Source organism: Bombina bombina, chromosome 4, assembly GCF_027579735.1.
Source record: "Bombina bombina isolate aBomBom1 chromosome 4, aBomBom1.pri, whole genome shotgun sequence".
In the NCBI taxonomy this organism is placed as follows: domain Eukaryota; kingdom Metazoa; phylum Chordata; class Amphibia; order Anura; family Bombinatoridae; genus Bombina; species Bombina bombina.
Genome location: NC_069502.1, coordinates 147,395,235 through 147,416,842, shown reverse-complemented (window position 1 = coordinate 147,416,842; position 21,608 = coordinate 147,395,235). Strand labels below are relative to the sequence as shown.

Genomic DNA, 21,608 nt, shown 5'->3' with positions numbered 1-21,608 from the left:
GTATCACTTCCCTTCCCACAAACCCCAGTCATTCGACCAAGGGAAAGGAGAGAAAGGAAACAATACAAGGTGCAGAGGTGCCTGAGGTTTACAACACAAAAACCTGTATAAATAAACAGGGCGGGCCGTGGACTCACTGTGTAAATTTTGTTTTCTTTCTAATGACACGGTGAGTCCACGGATTATCATCAATTACTGTTGGGAATCAATACCCAAGCTAAAGGACACTGCTTGAAGAACCTGTCTCCCAAAAGAAGTCTCAGCCGAAGCAAAAATATCAAACTTACAAAATTTAGAAAAAGTATGCAGAGAAGACCAAATTGCAGCCTTGCAAATCTGTTCCACTAAAGCTTCATTTTTTAAGGCCCAGGAAGAAGAAAACAGCCCTCGTGGAATAAGCTGTGATTCTCTCAGGAGGTTGCGGACCAGCAGTCTCATAGGCCAAACGAATAACACTCTTCAGCCAAAAAGAAAGAAGAAGCCGTAGCTTTCTGACCCTTTCGCTTCCCAGAGAATCAAACAAACAAAAGCAGAGCATTGACAAAAGTCCTTAGTCGCCTGCAAAAAGAATTTCAGCGCACGCACAACATCCAGGTTGTGCAACAAACGTTCGTTATGAGGAGGATTAGGACACAAGGACGGAACAACAATTTCCTGATTAATATTCCTGACCGAAACAACTTTAGGAAGGAAACCTAACTTAGTAAGCAGAACCACCTTATCAGAATGAAAAATAAGATAAGGAGAATCACATTGCAGCGCTGAGAGCTCCGAGACTCTCTGAGCAGAAGAAATGGCAAGAAGAAACAAAACCTTCCAAGATAACATCTTAATATCTAAAGAGCGCATAGGCTCAAACGGAGCCTGCTGTAAAACTTTAAGAACAGGGTTAAGACTCCATGGAGGAGTAACAGGTTTAAACACAGGCCTAATTCTGACCAAGGACTGACAAAAAGATTGCACATCTGGCACACACTCCCGACGCTTATGCAACAAAATAGACAATGCAGAAATCTGACCTTTCAGAGTACTTGCTGACAAACCCTTCTCCAGACACTCCTGGAGAAAAGGACAAAATCCTAGGAATCCTGGCTCTACTCCAAGAGTAGCCTCTGGATTCACACCAAAACAGATATTTACACCATATCTTATGGTAAATACTTCTTGTCACAGGCTTACGAGCCTGGATCAAGGTCTTAATGACCAACTCTGAGAACCCACGCTTAGATAAAATTAAGCGTTCAATCTCTAAGCAGTCAGCTTCAGAGAAACGAGATTTGGATTAAGGACCGGACCCTGAAGTGGAAGGTCCTTCCTCAGAGGTAGTCTCAAAGGTGGAAGAGATGACATTTCCACTAGGTCTACATACCAGATCCTGCGAGGCCACACCAGTGCAATGAGAATCACAAAATGCCCTCTCCTGCTTGATCCGAGCAATGACTTGTGGAAGGAGAGTGAACGGGGGAAACAGGTATGCCAGACTGAAATTCCAAGGGACCCCCAGAGCATCTATCAGGACAGCCTGTGGGTCCCTTGACCTCGAACCGTATCTCGGAAGTTTGGCATTCTGCCGAGATGGCATGAGATTCAACTCTGGTAACCCCCACTTGAGAGTCAGACTGGAAAAAAAACCTCCGGGTGGAGTTCCCACTCCCCGGGATGAAAAGTCTGTCGGCTCAAAAAATCCGCTTCCAAATTGTCCACTCCTGGAATGTGGATCGCCAATAGAAAGCAGTTGTGGGTCTCTGTCCACCAGTGTTAATTTTGATGGCAAATTTCGATTTAGTCAGTCTTTTGACTAAAATGCCATTTTAGTCGGCTGAATCTCCAGTAGATTTTAGTCAACTAAAATCTAAGGGGTTTAGTTAAAGTGTAATGCATTATTTAAGCTTACTCTATAATTTGCAAACTGATTATATACTCCAGGAGTAAACATAACACCTGTTATTTATGGTATTAAGATTTAAACATGCAATACAGACACAGATTTAGTCATTGTGCTATATAACATCTTTATTACACTTCAAATTAAATAAAACCAAGTTTCATAAACAAACAGAAGTGCAACTTTAAAATATAAAACAGTTCTCTGTTAATAATTAAAACAAGTATCAAGTAACTCAACACAACAAAAGGTTTCTGCAGCTAGCACAGGCACAGCATGACAAACTCATACTTGTGGGTTATGCTTCTTTCTATAGGAAGAATCAATTGATTTTTCACATATTCGAAAAAAAAATGGCAACGATATTAGCACGGTTTTAGAACTTCTAAACTCATTATATACCCAAGTCCATAGACCCTGAGCCGTCAACGAGCCCCAAACTGCTCCCCAACCCAGCAGACAGCCATTCGTGGTCACAATCAACCAGGAAGGTCTGCGGAAGCAAGTTCCCTGGGAGAGATGTTCCTGAGACAACCACCACGGAAGAGAGTCTTTTGTCGCCTGATCCAGATCTGCATAGTCCCCGTTCCATTACCTCAGCATGCATAATTGCAGAGCTCTGAGATGGAACCGAGCGAACATGATGATGTCCATGGACGCTACCATCAGACCAATTACCTCCATGCATTGAGCCACTGACGGTCGAGGAGAGGACTGAAGGGCAAGACAAGAGACGAAAATCTAGGATTTTCTGACTTCTGTCAGAAAAATCTTCATCGATAGGGAATCTATTATGGTCCCCCAAGAACACTACCCTTATAGCTGGAATCACAGAACTTTTTCCCAGATTCACTTTCCATCCGTGGGAGCAAAGAAAAGACAACAAGTTCTCCGTATAAGAGCTTGCTTGTTGAAAAGACGGCAACTGAACCAGAATGTCATCCAAATATGGCGCCACTGCAATACCTCGAGACCGGATCACTGCCAATAGAGCCTCCAGAACCTTTGAAAACATTCTGGGAGCTGTGGCAAGACCAAATGGAAGAGCCACAAACTGAAAGTGATTGTCCAAGAAGGCGAATCTCAGAAACTTGCGATGATCCTTGTGAATGGGAACATGAAGGTACACATCCTTTAGGTGTATGGATGTCATGAACTGACCCTCTTGGACTATGGGAAGAATTGAACGTATAGTTTCTATCTTGAAGGACAGAACTCTGAGGAACTTGTTTAGACATTTCAGATCTAAAATTGGTCTGAAAGTTTCCTCATTTTTGGGAACCACAAACAGATTTGAGTAGAATTCCAGACCCTGTTCCTGCATAGGAACAGAAACTATTACTCCCAGGACAGAAAGATCCTTGACAATTTAAGAACGCCTCATTCTTTATCTGGTCTACAGATAATCTTGAGAAGAGGAACCTGTCTCTGGGAGGAAAGGTCTTGAACTCTATTCTGTACCCCTGGGATACGATGTCTATTGCCCAGGTATCCGGAACATCTCGTATACAGGATTGAGCGAATTGAGAAAGTCTGGCCCCAACTGGATTCGCTCCCGGATCGGGGGCCGACCCTTCATACTGACTTGGAATCAGCTGCTGGTTGCTTAGACTGTTTCCTCTTGTTCCAAGACTGACCAGGTTTCCAGGAAGACTTAGATTGTTCTTGCTTGGAGGAGGGAGGGGAGGGTTTACCTCAAGCTACGAAAGGAATGAAAATTACTCTGACATCCTTTCTGCTTATTCTTCTTATCCTGAGGGAGAAAAGATCCCTTTCCTCCTGTAATATCAGAAATTATCTCAGCCAAGCCAGGCCCAAACAAGGTCTTACCCTTGTAGGGGATTGCCAAGAGCTTGGACTTAGATGAAACATCCGCAGACCAGGACTTCAACCATAAGGCTCTGCAAGCTAAAACCACAAAACAAGACATTTTTGCTCCCAACTTAATGACTTGTAAGGAAGCATCCGTGATAAAAGAATTGGCTAAATTAAGAGCCTTAATCGTGTCCTGGATCTCCTCAAGAGGAGTATCTGTCTGAATAGAATCAGACAAGGCATCAAACCAGTAGGCTGCCGCACTGGTGACAGTGGCAATACACACCGCAGGCTGCCACTGGAGACCTTGGTGGACATACATCTTCTTTAGCAATGCCTCCAACTTCTTATCCATTGGATCCTTAACTTTAGGAACCGTCTGCCACGACTCCTTAATGGAGTCGGCTATTGGAAACATCTTCTTGAAAATAGGAGATGGAGAAAAAGGAATTCAAGGCCTCTCCCACTCCCGTGCAATAAATCTCTGTAGCACAGTTTGGTACAGGGAATACCTCCACCGCAGAGGGAACAAAGTACTTGTTCAGTTTACTAGACTTCTTAGGGTTAACTACAACAGTCATGTCAGAGACATCCAAGGTAGCCAAAACCTCCTTAAGTAACAGACGGAGGCGTTCCAGCTTAAATCTGAAGGATACAACTTCAGCATCAGAAGAAGGAATTATACTGTCTGAATCTGAGATTTCACCCTCAGACGCTACCGAAGTGTCTTCCTCCTCAGACTTCTGAGAGGAAGCATCCTGAGTAGCCACAACTGAATCAGAAACCTTACCAACTGATTCTTTAAAATGTCATCTTGCACTTTCCCTTGCAGCATGGGAAAAGCAGACAGTGACTCAGATACCGCAGATGATACCTGGGCAGCAATATCTTGCAAAGAAACTCCAACCGGAGCGTGAAAGGAAACACAGGGCACTGCATGTGTGGACGACAAAGATTGGGACTATGAGGAGAAAGCTGTATCTGATACAGGAGACACCTGAACAGCATCCGCCTAAGCTAATGATTGCTCAGTATCAAAAAATCTATCCCTGTAACACAAGGTTCTTTCAATACATGAAGAACAAAAAGGTACTGGTGGTTCTATCTGGGAGTCAAAACACAGACTACATGTAACACTCTGCAAGGCCTCTTGATCCATCTTAATGCCCAATAAGTACAGAAAAATAAACAGCTTTTATATTACTTTTTTAAGACTTTACTAAAAAAAAACGAAACTGCCCCTTTAAATAATATTTGTTCAAAATGCTAGTTTGAATTAAATAGAGCAAATATCGTATTCCACTTTGCTGAGGTGCCTACCTGTCCAGCTGACTGAGCTTGAGGCTTAAATGAAAACACTCCGGTTTTCACAAACCGAGTAAGCTAACTTCGCAATTAAACGGCTGATGTATCCTCTACTAGAGCAGAGCCGTCGATCTGAGCAGCGTATCCACTCCGGAACTCACAGGAAGCGAGTCCAGAAAGCATGCCTAAACTGGCTGGCGCCTCAGAAGAAAACGCCTCTCTTGAGATCAGGGTGGTCCCAGCGGCCATTCAGTTAAATATTAGTGGCACACACCTTACATATTCCTTAAATCGGATCCACCCAGAGTTAAGGACACAAACTGAGCCAAAAAAAAAAAAAAGTCCACAGTGCCTGCTGTCTGCCCTGCAATTAACCCTCATAGGGTCAATGATGCAATGTCCCCCTGCAGAATTAACTGCTTAAGTGCCAAAGATTCCCTTTTTAAAATAAAAAAAAAATATATATTCTTGGCACTTTATCTGAACTTCAATCTGTCCACCAGAAGGACAGCACACCTGGTTTGAGAGGGTGCCATCCCTTACATGGACCTGTGGAAAAAGAACAAACCAAGTAAGCTAACTCATGCTTTCTGAATATGGCAGCAAAACGGTTTGAGAAAACGCAGTGAGGATTGTACCCCAGAAGTTACCAATTGCTTAAAAGCCACCACTGCTCTACTGAAAAGACTGATGTGGGCTACGGCTAGACCCAAGGAAAGATCAGAGCAAACCTACTCTGCTTTAAAATAATAAAATCTTGGAGAAAATCAGACACCGAAAACTTCACCTCCTCCTTGCACCGCAGGCAAAGAGAATGACTGGGGTTTGTGGGAAGGGAAGTAATATTTATCAGCTTTGCTGTGGTGCTCTTTGCCTCCTCCTGCTGGCCAGGAGTGATATTCCCAATAGTAATTGATGATGATCCGTGGACTCACTGTGTCATTAGAAAGAAAAATGATTTTGTTCTCTAAACCTAAATTACAAGAGAAGACTTCTTATAATGTGTTGGTGGTAATTATTAAAATGATTTTCGGAGTGTTAACTTTTGTCCAAAATGTCACCACAAATGCCTATTTGCTTTTTGTAACAGAGCTTGATGAAGAGGAATGAAACAAGGATTTACCATAATACATTTGCCTTGATCTGGATAATGGAAAATAAATTTGTTTTCATAGTTCCTCTAATTACAAATTAAAGTTACAATTACTGTTGATCAACTTTAGAGGGTGTGCTTTGTAAATGTCCTTCCAAAACGGATACAAAAGGAACGAAGCATGAAGAATTACCTTCAATGGTCTTAATATACAGATTACAACTTACAGACTGAGAATAACATCCTTGGCTAAATGAAGAAGTATTTGGCTCAGCTTCCTCATGTTCACTGTCAGGACTGTAATGTTCTGATTGTCTTGCCCTTTTACCATGCCCAGTGGGGGTAAAGCTACTTCCTTCCTTTCTCTTCACCATGCCTTTAAGGAGAAAAAAAAAAAAACATATAATACATTACCTGACAAAAGAACATTCAATTTATCATCATCTTTCTTGAAATATTTTGTAAAAACAGGAGTACACTGTTACAAATGTAATTAACCAAAACACAAACATTTGATTGCATGGATGACCAGAGGAACACAGCTAGGGGAGAAGAAAACCAAAAATGTAAAGTAAAATAAAGAAAGAACGTGCAAAAATAGGTATAAAAGATAGAAAGAATATATCTAGACTAACAATGTAAAATACTAACAGCAACATACATAAAAAGACATGTTTACATAAGATGCTCAGTTATCTTTTTAGGATCATCCAATCTTTTCTGCATTAGATAGTGAAAGCTCAAATTTATCAATCCATGGCGGACAGGGGCGGACATATTCGCCCTTGTCCACCCGACCTCTCCTCTGGCGAGCAGCAATTCACTGCCCACATTGCACACAAGTGCTCCTTTGCGCTTGCGTGCAACCCTGTCCCCTGCCCGCACGCAGGCAGGAGCTGTTAATCAACCCAAATCGGAAGAGACCGGGGAGATTTAAATTCTCCACCTAAGAGGTGGAGAACGGGGTAGGGAAGCAGCGGTCTTATGACCACTGCTTGATAATTTGTGAATGCATGTTCGCTTGTGCAAATCTGCAGTCAAAGTGGAGAAAAGGGCATAATAAATCTAGCCCAATGTGTACAGTTTCCTCTCTGTCTCTAATATACGTAAATCCACTGTATTTGAAATGTTCCCCTTTTTCATTAAACTTTGCCACTATCATCATGGGATAGTAAAGTCAAAATTAAACTTTTATAATTCAGAGAGGCCATGCAATGGTAAACAACCTTCCAATTTACTTCTATTATCAAATTTGCTTTATTCTTTTAAAATTAATCATACCTAGGTAGGCTCAGATGCAACAATGCACTACTGGGATCAATCTGCTGATTGGTGGATGCACATATATGCCTCATCGTTGGCTCACCTGATGTGTTCAGCTAGTTCCCAGCAGTGCATTGCTGGTTCCTTAAACAAAAGGATACCAAGAGAATGAACCACATTAAATACATACATTAGAAAAGTGTAGGCACTATATGAATCATAAGAGAAAAAGTGGGTTTCATGTCTTTTATATGAGAAGTAAATATTTTAGTTAACTTTAAGTCATGATCAGAACTACTACTAAATTATTCACAATTGGGTCTTGAAGATAAATGTCACTTTGTTTATTTGCTATTTTATTGTCAAACAGTAAACCTGAAACTATAATATTTTAAATAAATAAATCACCATCTGAACAAGAGAAATGGGAAGCCCAGCTGTGTTAAGACTTCTAAGAGCTTCGTCAGTGAGGTGCAGTAAAGGCACATAAACAGCAGATCTACATCTGGTTTTCCATAGAGCCACATATTTATTTAATCCCCACAGTGGTACCAGATTTTATTTTATTTTATAGGAAGAATAACAGAAGTTGTGAGTGAATACAAATTAGTATTAAAATGGCCATTAGGGTGGGGAATGACATGCAATTTTATCACTATCAACCCTGCAAATATATGTGCTTACCCACAGCAAAGGAGTTTACCATATAGGTAAAATAAATCCACAGAGAACTGCTGGTTCTGATCAGAAACTGACACTGATCTAACCAATAGCTCTAGTTGCACAGCTGGGTAAACTTTAAAAATATATATATATATATATATATATATATATATATATATATATATATATATATATATATATATATATATATATATATATATATATATATATATATATATATATATCCCTCAGTTTACGCCGGGGTTAGGTTCCAGAAGGAATGGTTGTAAATCGAAACCGTTGTAAATTGAAACCCAGTTTATAATGTAAGTCAATGGGAAGTGAGGGAGATAGGTTCCAGGCCCCTCTCAAATTGTCATAAGTAACACCTAATACATTATTTTTAAAGCTTTGAAATGAAGACTTTAAATGCTAAACAGCATTATAAACCTAATAAAATAATCACACAACACAGACTTCACTTGCATTTTTCTGCAAACAGTTCTTTCTATGCATTCCAATCTGGAATGATTTATAGACAGGAAGATCTTGTTCCTTTGAAAGCTGCTCGATAGCTCAGGTCTGGTTAAACTGATTAATTTCAGCCTGCTTGACTTCGCTGCAACACAAGCGGACAGCTCCACCTACTGGCTATTTTAATAAATGCACTGCTTCTCAATGCTTTTCAATAGCAGTCACATGATTGAAAAAAAGAGGTTGTTATTCTGAAACGGTGTAAATTGAACCGTTGTAAAACGAGGGCCACCTGTAATGAATGTGTGTGTGTGTGTGTGTGTGTGTATATATATATATATATATGTGTATATATATATATATATATATATATATATATATATATATATATATATATATATTACATAGGGGATAGGAATGTTGACAGATTGTCAATGAGAATAACATTAAATTATGGTTTGTTATTTATGCATAATAAAAAATAAACAGAACACCACACATTCCATTATAAAAGTTACTATAAAAAGGTATGGGATCTTTAATTACATTTTTGGAAAATATTAAACAAGAGACTGATTAAAGAACCCTTTGGTAATTTTATAGTGTTTTACTATGTATTAAGTATATAAAAATGCTTTGGGTTTTAACAAAAAAATTAAATTTCTAGAAAAGTTTAGGCATATCACTGATGCCCTATCCATTATTGAATAAAAATTGCATTGGTATTAAAGGGCAATAATAGTCAAAAAGTGCTTAAGCTTAGTAGATGGCCCATTTTTGGTTTAGCACCCTAAATAGCGCTTGCTTATTGGTGGCTACATTTAGCCACCAATAAGCAAGCGTGACCCAGGTTCTGAACCAAAAGAGGGCCTGATCGAAATCTTTACATTCCTGCTTTTTAAATAAAGATAGCAAGAGAACAAAGAAAATTAATAATAGGAGTAAAATTAGAAAGTTGCTACAAACTACATGCTCTATGTGAATCATTAAAGAAAAAAAATGGGGTTTAGCATCCCTTTAACTTAGGAACGGAAAAACCAAAAACAATCAGAGCACCCCCAGTGAAACTAGAATACAAGTACAGTTACCACAAAGAGTAGAAGTGGTTTGTCTAACACACAAGACCACGAAAAACAACAGAGTGAACATATGGAGGTGTTCACCAGCTGCTGTACAAAAGACGGCTGGATAAGAATATGTGCAACTTTTTCAGTGTCCACTATTTATCAAAGGCTTCACAAGCCTTTCAACCCCCTACGACTGCAGGTTCACACAAGACAAACTGCAGTCCATATTTATCAAGCAGCGGTCATCAGACTGCTGCTTCCCTAACCTTTCTCCACCTCTAATGTGGCGAATTTCAATCTCCCCGGTCTCGTCCGACCCGGGAGATTGACAGCTCCTGCCCGCATATGTTTGGCTGTACGTGGGCAGCGTTGCACAAGAGCGCAAAATTACGTTCTTGTGCAATGCTGAATTAGGGCAGCGGAATTCAGTCCGACAGAGGCGAGCTGCTGCGGACAGGGGTGCATATGTATGCCCCTATCTGCCACAGCATGATAAATCGTCCCCTATATGTATTTTAATCATCGCCTGGTGACTTTATTTACTTGGCGAGTTTGGAGACTTTTCTCAATTTGCTGCTTAAAGGGAAAGTCAAAATCAATTGGATATTATTCAAAAAATTTTAACATGCACACAGACATACACTTCCTGTTAGCTTCAATGTGAAAAAAACAAGCATTAAAAAAATGTTTTTAATAGGTTACTGCTCTTAAAAGCAAGATAGCAATTTATTTACAGTTCACTGCAGTGGCCCTTTAAGAAAGGAAACAAATAGCAAACTACTATCATGAGCTGTACACAGTATTACAGTGCTGTACTATAAATGCAGGTGGCTAAGGAGTTTGTGTAATAACTTCCACAATAGTCGTCATGTGATCACTAGGAACTGGGGCTACAGTGTAAAATGAAGGGCTTTACATTTCTAGTGATCTACTAGTCCCGGACTACTTGGCTTTTTCCCTCTGGGCCATTAGCTTTTAACTCCCGACTAAAATGCTTTTTGAGGAAAAACCCATCTAAAAGTGGTTTCTTTTTAAGATACAGAATACTCTAAATGTGAAATATAGATTAGTTTTTAAATATATAACAATATTCTGTATATTTATGGCTGTATTTTTTAATTTTTTGGGGTAAATTAATTCTATTAATCCAGTCACAGTGTCATGCTCTCCCAGAGGTTTCTGTCAGATTATTTTGGACACACTTTTTTTTTATCTTGAAGATCACATATTATTGGTTTTGTAGTTCTCAAAACTGTGAATTTGTGTCTGCAGAAATAACGTCCCTTCTTCACAGTAAAAATGTTATAAATTAATATGCAGAGTTGAGAAATAGACCTTAAATGGACATAATCATGAAAGAAAACTTTTGGACTTCAGATAGAGAATACAATTTTCAGATTTACTTCTTTTATCAAATTTGCTTCATTCTCTTGGTATCCTTTGTTGAAGGAGATAAATGCTCTACTGGGGCCTGACTGAACACATTGGGTGAGACAGTGACAAGCAGTTAGCTCACAGTAGTGCGTTGTGCCTGAGCTTACCTATATATGCTTTTAACAATGGCTACCAGGAAAACTAATCATGAAAGTTTATTTTTTACTTTACTGTCACTTTAATGCCATTGCTCCCTTGCAAATTTATGTCCACAGAATCAACCCATACTAAATTTCAAGAAGCTCAATGAAAAGAAGATTGTTTGGAGTGGAATAGATCTGCAAAAGGGCCTATTTGTGAGAAGGGAGGGGCAAGCATTCAAAATGAAATATAAATGTTGTTTTGGTTAAATAAAACTATTTAAAGTATTATTGTTATTATTATTGTAATCATTACTTTTCACCTACAAATCAAATACAGCTGACAAGTTAATCAAATATTAATTATTAACCTATGAAATTGGAGATAGTTTACCCCCAATAATTTAATTGATTCCAATGATCTATCTATACATACCTAATGATGTATAACCAAATGGTCTGATATAACTGGAAAAATAATGTGAAAAGTTATTCTAAACATGAAAAAAGTAAATTTATGCTTACCTGATAAATTAATTTCTTCTATGGTACGACGAGTCCACGGATTCATCCTTTACTTGTGGGAGCACCACAGCAGAGCTGTCTATATAGCTCCTCCCTTAGCTCCACCCCCCAGTCATTCGACCGAAGGTACAGGAAGAAAAAGGAGAAACTACAAGGTGCAGAGGTGACTGAAGTTTAAAATAAAAAAATATAATCTGTCTTAAAATGACAGGGCGGACCGTGGACTCATCGTACCATAGAAGAAATTAATTTATCAGGTAAGCATACATTTACTTTTCTTCTATAAGGTACAACGAGTCCACGGATTCATTCTTTACTTGTGGGATACAATACCAAAGCTACAGGACACGGATGAACGGGAGGGACAAGACAGATGGTTAAACAGAAGGCACCACTGCTTGAAGAAATTTTCTCCAAAAAATAGCCTCAGAAGAAGCAAAAGTATCAAATTTGTAAAATTTTGAAAAGGTATGAAGCAAAGACCAAGTCGCAGCCTTACAAATCTGTTCAACAGAAGCATCATTTTTAAAAGCCCATGTGGAAGCCACCGCTCTAGTAGAGTGAGCTGTAATCCTTTCAGGAGGCTGCTGTCCAGCAGTCTTGTATGCCAAACGGATGATGCTTTTCAGCCAAAAAGAGGTAGCCGTAGCTTTTTGACCTCTACGTTTTCCAGAATAGACAAAAAACAAAGAAGATGTTTGACAGAAATCCTTGGTTGCTTGCAAGTAAAACTTCAAAGCACGAACCACGTCCAAGTTGTGCAACAGACGCTCCTTCTTAGAGGAAGGATTAGGACACAGAAGGAACAACAATTACCTGATTGATATTCCTATTAATAACAACCTTAGGAAGGAATCCAGGTTTGGTACGCAAAACCACCTTATCAGCATGGAAAACAAGATAAGACGAGTCGCATTGCAACGCAGATAGTTCAGAAACTCTTCGAGCCGAAGAGATAGCAACTAAAAACAGAACTTTCCAAGATAGAAGCTTAATATCTATGAAATGCATACGTTCAAACGGAACTCCTTGAAGAACTTTAAGAACTAAATTCAGACTCCATGGCGGAGCAACAGGTTTAAACACAGGCTTGATTCTAACTAAAGCCTGAGCGAACGACTGAACGTCTGGAATATCTGCCAGACGCTTGTGCAGTAGAATTGATAAAGCAGATATCTGTCCCTTTAAGGAACTAGCTGATAGCCCCTTCTCCAATCCTTCTTGGAGAAAGGACAAAATCCTAGGAATCCTGATCTTACTCCATGAGTAGCCTTTGGATTCGCACCAATAAAGATATTTACGCCATATCTTATGATAAATTTTCCTAGTGACAGGCTTTCGAGCCTGAATCAAGGTATCTATGACCGACAGAGAAACCCCGCTTGGATAAAATCAAGCGTTCAATCTCCAAGCAGTCAGCCGCAGAGAAACTAGATTTGGATGCTGGAACAGACCTTGAATCAGAAGGTCCTGTCTCAGTGGCAGAGTCCATGGTGGAAGAGATGACATGTCCACCAGGTCTGCATACCAAGTCCTGCGTGGTCACGCAGGTGCTATCAAAAATCACAGAAGCACTCTCCTGTTTGATTCTGGCAATCAAACAAGGAAGGAGAGGAAATGGTGGAAACACATAAGCCAGGTTGAACAACCAGGGTACTGCTAGAGCATCTATCAGTACTGCCTGAGGATCCCTTGACCTGGACCCGTAACAAGGAAGTTTGGCGTTCTGACAAGACGTCATCAGATCCAATTCTGGTGTGCCCCATTGCTGAATCAATTGTGCAAACACCTCCGGATGGAGCTTCCACTCCCCCGGATTAAAAGTCTGACTACTTAGAAAATCCGCTTCCCAGTTCTCCACTCCTGGGATATAGATTGCTGATAGATGGCAAGAGTGAGTCTCTGCCCATCGAATTATTTTGGTAACCTCTATCATCGCTAGAGAACTCTATGTTCCCCCCTGATGATTGATATATGCTACAGTCGTGATATTGTCCGACTGGAATTTTATGAATCTGTCCAAAGCCAGCTGAGGCCACGCCTGAAACGCGTTGAATATCGCTCTCAGTTCTAGAATATTGATTGGGAGGAGAGTCTCCTCCTGAGTCCACAAACCCTGTGCTTTCAGCGAATTCCAGACTGCACCCCAGCCCAATAGGCTGGCGTCCGTCATCACTATGTCCCATGCTGGCCTGCGGAAACACATTCCCTGGGACAGATGATCCTGTGACAACCACCAAAGAAGAGTCTCTGGTCTCTTGATCCAGATTTATCTGAGGAGATAATTCTGCATAATCCCCATTCCACTGTTTGAGCATGCATAGTTGCAGTGGTCTGAGATGCAAGCGAGCAAACAGCACTATGTCCATTGCCGCTACCATTAGTCCAATTACCTCCATACACTGAGCCACTGAAGGCAGAGGAATGGAATGAAGAGCTCAGCAGGTGGTTAAAATCTTTTATTTCCTAAGCTCCGTCAAAAAAATTTTCATGTCTACCGAATCTATCAGAGTTCCCAGGAATGGAACTCTTGTGAGAGGGATAAGTGAACTCTTTTTTACGTTCACCTTCCACCCGTGAGATCTTAGAAAAGCCAACACGATGTCCGTGTGAGATTTGGCTAGTTGGTAAGTCGACACCTGAATTAATATATCGTCCAGGTAAGGCGCCAATGCTATGCCCCGCAGCCTTAGTGAAAATTCTGGAAGCTGTGGCCAACCCGAAGGGAAGAGCCACAAACTGGTAATGCTTGTCCAGAAAGGTGAACCTGAGGAACTGGTGATGATCTTTGTGGATAGGGATGTGTAGATATGCATCCTTTAAGTCCACGGTGGTCATATATTGACCCCTCCTGGATCATTGGTAAAATAGTCCGAATGGTCTCCATCTTGAAGGTTAGGACTCTGAGGAATTTGTTTAGGATTTTGAGATCTAAAATTGGTCTGAAGGTTCCATCTTTTTTGGGAACCACAAACAGATTGGAGTAGAACTCCTGCCCCTGTTCTGTTTTCGGAACTGGGCAGATCACTCCCATGGTATATAGGTCTTCTACACAGCGTAAGAATGCCTCTCTTTTTGTCTGTTTTACAGACAATTGAGAAAGATGGAATCTCCCCCTTGGAGGAGAATCTTTGAAATCTAGAAGATACCCCTGGGTTACGATTTCTAAAACGTCTCTTGCCCAAGCCTGAGCAAAGAGAAAGTCTGCCCCCTACTAGATCCGGTCCCGGATCGGGGGCTACCCCTTCATGTTGTCTTGGTGGCAGCAGTGGGCTTCTTGGCCTGTTTACCTTTGTTCCAAGTCTGGTTAGGTCTCCAGACTGACTTGGAGTGAGCAAAATTCCCCTCTTGCTTTGCAGCAGGGGAAGAGGAAGAGGGACCACCTTTGAAGTTTCGAAAGGAACGAAAATGATTTTGTTTGGTCCTCATCTTAATTGTCTTATCCTGAGGAAGGGCATGGCCTTTCCCTCCAGTGATGTCTGAAAAGATCTCCTTCAGTTCAGGCCCGAAGAGGGTCTTACCCTTGAAAGGGATGGCTAAAAGCTTAGATTTTGATGACACATCAGCAGACCAGGACTTAAGCCATAACGCTCTACACACTAAAATGGCAAAACCTGAATTCTTTGCCGCTAATTTAGCCAGTTGAAAAGCGGCATCTGTAATGAAAGAATTAGCTAGCTTGAGAGCCCTAATTCTATCCAGAATATCATCTAATGGGGTCTCAACCTGAAGAGCCTCCTCCAGAGCATTGAACCAAAAAGCAGCTGCAATAGTTACGGGAACAATGCACGCTATAGGTTGGAGAAGAAAACCCTGATGAACAAATATTTTCTTTAGGAGACCCTCTAATTTTGTATCCATAGGATCTTTGAAAGCACAACTGTCCTCAATAGGTATAGATGTACACGTAGCCAGGGTAGAAATAGCTCCCTCCACCTTAGGGACCATCTGCCACGAGTCCCGCATGGTGTCCGATATGGGAAACATTTTCTTAAAAGTAGGAGGGGGAGCGAACGGAATACCTGGTCTATCCCACTCCTTAGTAACAATGTCCGAAATCCTCTTAGGGACCGAAAAAACATCAGTGTAAGCAGGAACCTCTAGAAATCTATCCATTTTACACAATTTCTCTGGAACTACAATAGGGTCACAATCACCCAGAGTCGCTAAAACCTCCCTGAGCAATAAGCGGAGGTGTTCTAGTTTAAATTTAAAAGCCGTCATATCCGAGTCTGTCTGAGGGAACATCTTTCCTGAATCAGAAATCTCTCCCTCAGACAGCAAATCCCTCACCCCAAACTCAGAACATTGTGAGGGTACATCAGATATGGCTAATAAAGCGTCAGAGGGTTCAGCATTTGTTCTCACACCAGACCTACTGTGCTTCCCCTGCAACCCAGGCAGCTTAGATAAAACCTCTGTGAGGGTAGTATTCATAACTGCGGCCATATCTTGCAGGGTGAAAGAATTAGACGCACTAGAAGTACTTGGCGTCGCTTGTGCGGGCGTTAATGGTTGTGACACTTGGGGAGAATTAGATGGCATAACCTGATTCCCTTCTGACTGAGAATCATCCTGCGACATACTTTTAGTAGCTAAAATATGTTCTTTGCAATTTATTGACCTTTCAGTGCATGAGGGACACATTGTAAGTGGGGGGTTCCACAATGGCTTCTAAACATATTGAACAATGACTTTACTCAATGTCAGACATGTTGAACAGGCTAGTAATGACTACAAACAAGCATGAAAACACTTTATTTAGTGGGGGGGGGGGGGAACAATAATCTTAAACGTTACTGCGCCTTTAAGAGAAAAAAAAGCATACACGTTCTGCAAAACTGCTTTAAAATAGACTCAAAATGTGTAGTTAAGTTTGCCCCACAAGAAAATTTAACATTTAACCCTTTATTGTGCAAACCGGATTGAATTATGGCCTAAATCCGGAAAAAAAACACCCCCAGCACCTTGCCACAGCCCTGCTGTGGCGCCTACCTGCCCTCAGGGATAGTAAATATGGAGTTAAAGCTTCGATTTGGCCCAAAACATCCACAAGGGCCCTCAGGAGTTGGCCCAAAACATCCACAAGGGCCCTCAGGAGTTGGCGCTTGCTGCTTACTGAGTGAAAACTGCGCATCCGAGGAGCAAAAATAGGCCCCGTCCATCTGACTCGATGTCTCTACAGCCTAAAAGAACCGCACCAGAGCGGTTTTAACTAGCCATGTGGGTTCTGAGACCCAAAAAATAAGCCAAGTGTACCCTCAATAAAGTTGCCCACAAAACGTTAATAGCACTCCCAGTTCATAAAACGTTTGCCCACAAACATTCAAAAACCAGTGTCAACCATTTTTTAATTAGCCCCTTATGCAAGCTTAGTAATGCCTTTCTATAGCTCTTAGGATTACTGCTTATCCTTACCCTCATTGGGGATACTATCAGCCTTTCTGAAATACACAGTCTCTCCAGAAAAAATGACTGAACATACCTCACTGCTATATAGCATGAAAACGTTCCTCACACTGAAGTTTCCTGTACTCCTCAGCCTCTGTGTGAACAGCACTGGATCTTAGTTACAAATGCCAAGATCATCCTCCTCCAGGCAGAAGTCTTCATCCATCTTCTGCCTGAGAGTAAATAGTACACACCGGTACCATTTAAAACAAAAAAAAAACTCTTGCTTGAAGAAACTAAAAACTAATATTTTATCACCTCTTTCAGTACCCTAAGTACTTAGAGTAGGCAAAGAGAATGACTGGGGGTGGAGCTAAGGGAGGAGCTATATAGACAGCTCTGCTGTGGTGCTCTTTGCTACTTCCTGTTAGCAGGAGGAGAATATCCCACAAGTAAAGGATGAATCCGTGGACTCGTCGTACCTTAAAGAAGAAACAATAAACTGTTTTAAATCAGGTCTTACTGACTGGTGATTTAACCCCTTCACATCCAGGACTTGCAGACAAAAACTCGCCCAAAATACCAGAGAAAATGCAGCTATATTTGCTATCACTCCATTTAAACAGAAATAGAGCCTTGTTTTTTGTTTTTGTTTTTATTTACCTATCAAAAAAAAAAAAAAAAAAAAAAAAAAATATAATATATATATATATATATATATATATATATATATATATATATATATATATATATATATATATATATATATATATATATACACAGACATATACACACACACATACATACACACACACGAGGGAATGAAAGCCGAAACCATCACCTAGGGTTGCCATGTTCTTTGCTTGGTATTTCGGAGCTGGAATTACCTTGTTAGGCAGGATCAGACCGATATACTTCAGGAAAATAATTATCTGTGTAAATAATTATTGGGCTAAAAGAGGCTGCTCCCAGGCGGTTAATAGTCATACTCTGCAAGAGTCCTAGCACAACAGTAAAAAAGCTTCCAACCCAGGAGTTGTAATAAAAACAAAAGTGTATTTTTTTAGAGGATAAATACCATCAAACCATGAGAAGTAGAAGCCAATCAGTCATACGCGTTTCGTCAGCAGAGAAGTAACTTTCTCAATGACTTGTGGATTACAGGATCGGCAATCTTACTTATAGGGCTTAATGACGCACACCCTATATGTTTAACTTTATGTGTACCATGCTAAACACTATTGCCTATACCAATATCCACCATATGGCACTCACACAGCAAATATATTTATAACATATTAATCACAAAATTGCACATCATAAACATGTGTCAAATTTATCCAAGCGTACATATATGTGCATATGCTTTTAGTTTCAACCAACTAAGGGCATATCATTTATAAGGAAGCTGTAACATGATTAGTTAATTGATGTCCCATTCTGCATTTAATTAACACTTATGAAAAATGGGGTGAGATCTAAATTCTGAGAAACTAAATGCAAGAACCAAGAATATGGTAACTAAATGTAAAAATCCCATATACTTTCATATGAAATCACTATTTAATCCAATGGGTACCCTGGTTCCCAACTAGAAAATCCAGAATACCTCCTGTTGTTTTAGTGTCTTAATCCTTTTACCCCCTCTGGGGTGCCTCTGGACATGTTCTAAACCATGTACTGATAGTAAGGAGCTATTGGATGCATGATATTTATGTAAGTGTATGGCTATAGGAGTAGTAGATTCCGGGTCCTCTATAGCACGTAAGTGCTCCAAAAAACGATCCTTTAGGAATCTGGTCGTATGACTTACATACTTTTCCCCACAACCTCTACAAGTTAATAAATATCACAAATTTTGAGTTAGTTATAGTTTTTAATTTTATATGTTCATCTTAAGATGTGAATTCATCTCCCAAAACGATGTACATACAGGTTTTACACCTCCTACTGTTTCTTATTATAACCACTAGATAAAAATCTCAATATTCCCTTTTTCCGAGTATTGGTTATAATCATCCTGAGAGGTGAAGTTTCTCTTCACCCTCATATATAGGCCTTTAGGGATACGTGGCCAGAATTACATGATCTAGCATTAAGAATTGTATTTCCTGCTGTTGGTTTCCTATATAAAAACTTACTGTAATGTCAGTATTGTGTTCATTTGTTTTCAACATTACATCTAAATAGGGGATAGATGTTTATGAATACTCCATGGTAAAGTCCAAAGTAAGCCACAAGTCATTGAGAAAGTTATGTCACTGCTGACGAAACGCGTTTGACTGATTGTCTGCTACTTCTCATGGTATGATTTTTTTATCCTCTGAAAATAAACACGTTTGTTTTGAAAACTCCTCCTGGGTCGAGAGAGAAAACTCCTCCTGGGTCGAGAGAGAAAACTCCTCCTGGGTCGAGAGAGAAAACTCCTCCTGGGTCGAGAGAGAAAGAGATAAACTGTGGACACGAGGGGTAAAGCGTTTACTAGCAGAGCAGGCACCTGTGCACAGTGCAGGGTTTACAGATATTCATCTCCAACACCTGTCCAAGTGACCGCGTCCGTCTCATTGGCCGAGCAACATTCTGAGACTTGTAGTTCCAAGCCACACAGCATAGAAAGGATACAGCCTCACTGGGCTAAATTTGAGATGGGGTTGGCATGAGTTTACAGCGGCCGAACACCCTTGGGGCTCCCAAACTGGGCACCAGGGCCTTATTTAAACAGGTCAGTGGGGACCAGGTTTTTCAAAGCCTTACCCAGGTAGACTTAGGAGCAGCAATGCACTACTGGAAGCCAGCTGCTGACTGGTAGCTCCACAGATGTGGATTTTGTCATTGGCTCAGCGACATGTTCAGCTGATTCAGAGTAGTGCATTGTTGTTCCTTCAACAAACGGAATGAAGCAAATTTAAAAATTAGTGTTAAAGTGATTGTAAATCCTAGCATTTTTGAAACCCTAGGATTTACCAGTGCAACAAATAAAGGGGACTTTCAGTCATGAAGTATAAAACACTATAAGCCTGTAGCGGATGCCGCTCTGGGCAGAATGCTATTTTTTCCAATGAGGTGACGTTTCCACCTCTTAGCCAATAGCCGTGCGGCCCAGTTAGCATTAAGCCAGATAGTTAGCATTAAGCCAGATAGCTAGCATGCTATTGGCTAAGATCACTGAAAAAAAAACATTCTGCCGTGGGCAGCCTGAGGTGCTCAGCACGGCATACGCTGCAGACAAATAAAAACTTTAAGCATGAAGTATGTTATACTTCATGACTGAAAGTCTCCTTTATTTGTTGCACTGGTAAATCCTACCGTTTCATAAACGCTGGGATTTACCATCACTTAAAATCTCACTCTTGCAGTCCTCACCTCCCGTTTCTCAACCTCCTATCCTCCTAGATTGTAAATTCCCACGGGAATAGGGCTCTGAATTCCTCCTGTATGTTTTTGTAAAAAATGTCCTTGTCACTTACAAGTTTCATATCAAATGAACTGTACCCATGGACAGCGCTGCAGAATATGTTGGTGCTTTATAAATAAAGTTTAATAAATAATGATCACTTTAAATTAAAAGTTGTGTAAAATTGTATACTATGAATCATGAAACAAACATTTTGGATACTGCAAGCAAGGGGGGGGTTAAACAAGTTATTTGCTGTACTGCCCACCTGTCAAACTTCTAAAATAAATAACATACATTTCCAGAGAGCGACTAAATATTGAAAAATCAGGAAACTAAAGTTGTTTTTTATAAAAACAAACAATGTTTGTCTAAGATGTACAGTTACCTCTGATCACCTGCATGATGGTATATTGTAATATTATGTAATATCACATCCTCACTTTATTGAATATAAGTTTTGTGATTTTCAGCAGAATGTCAATCTAACTTCGCTTTTACTTTAATAAATTCAAGTATTACCATTATGTTTCCACCACTCGTGTCATTTATATATAGTAAAAACAAAAAACGGCACCACACTTTTACAGTAGGAAATTCCACTTGAGACCATTTATAAGCACAATCACACACATTACAAAACAAATGGCAAAGCATCAGCTAACGAAGAAAGATCCTCACCTGCCAGACTTTACAGAGCGCTTGTTACGTATGTTATCCAACGACAACAACTAGCAGCTCCTACGGGCCACAAACCGCATTCAAACCGATACTGCGGCGCCAGATCTCAAAGACACGCCCCTCCCGCAAATGTGACATGCTACGTCACGCGCCGGGATGCTTGCTTCCAGTCGCTGCTAAACGAAGCCACGCCCATTTACTCTTGTGACTGATAAGAAGCTCCTCCTATTGCTTCTTCTTGTGTCACTGTCTGACTCTGTGTCCTATCCTTAGTGTACGATGTGCATTTGGTACACAAATTCTTCTAACTGTATCATTTGTAGTGCTCTATATGAGAATTTGTAAAATAAACTAAAAAGTATAGCTTTCTAGTTAATAAATATTTTTCTTTTATTTGTTTACATACACATTGTAACACTTTTTGGGGTGTCACATTGTTTTTAAAACGATGAGAACATTCGGACTGGGTAAAGTAGAATAGGATTGTTAGGCAAGGATACGAAAGAGTAGAAATGGTTTGGCAGCAAATAGGTTAATG

The 21,608-nt window shown here is 40.2% G+C and overlaps 1 protein-coding gene across 1 annotated transcript in view; it reads right to left on the bottom strand.

The window, feature by feature from the left end:
* SMC6 (structural maintenance of chromosomes 6) overlaps positions 1 to 21,187 on the bottom strand; it is an 869,177-nt gene extending 847,990 nt beyond the window's left edge. The window contains 2 exon segments of the mRNA XM_053711237.1: positions 6,326 to 6,474; positions 21,071 to 21,187. Coding sequence (XP_053567212.1) covers positions 6,326 to 6,472 — 147 coding nt within the window. The 5' untranslated portion in view covers positions 6,473 to 6,474; positions 21,071 to 21,187.
* Between the last annotated feature and the right edge of the window lie 421 nt (positions 21,188 to 21,608).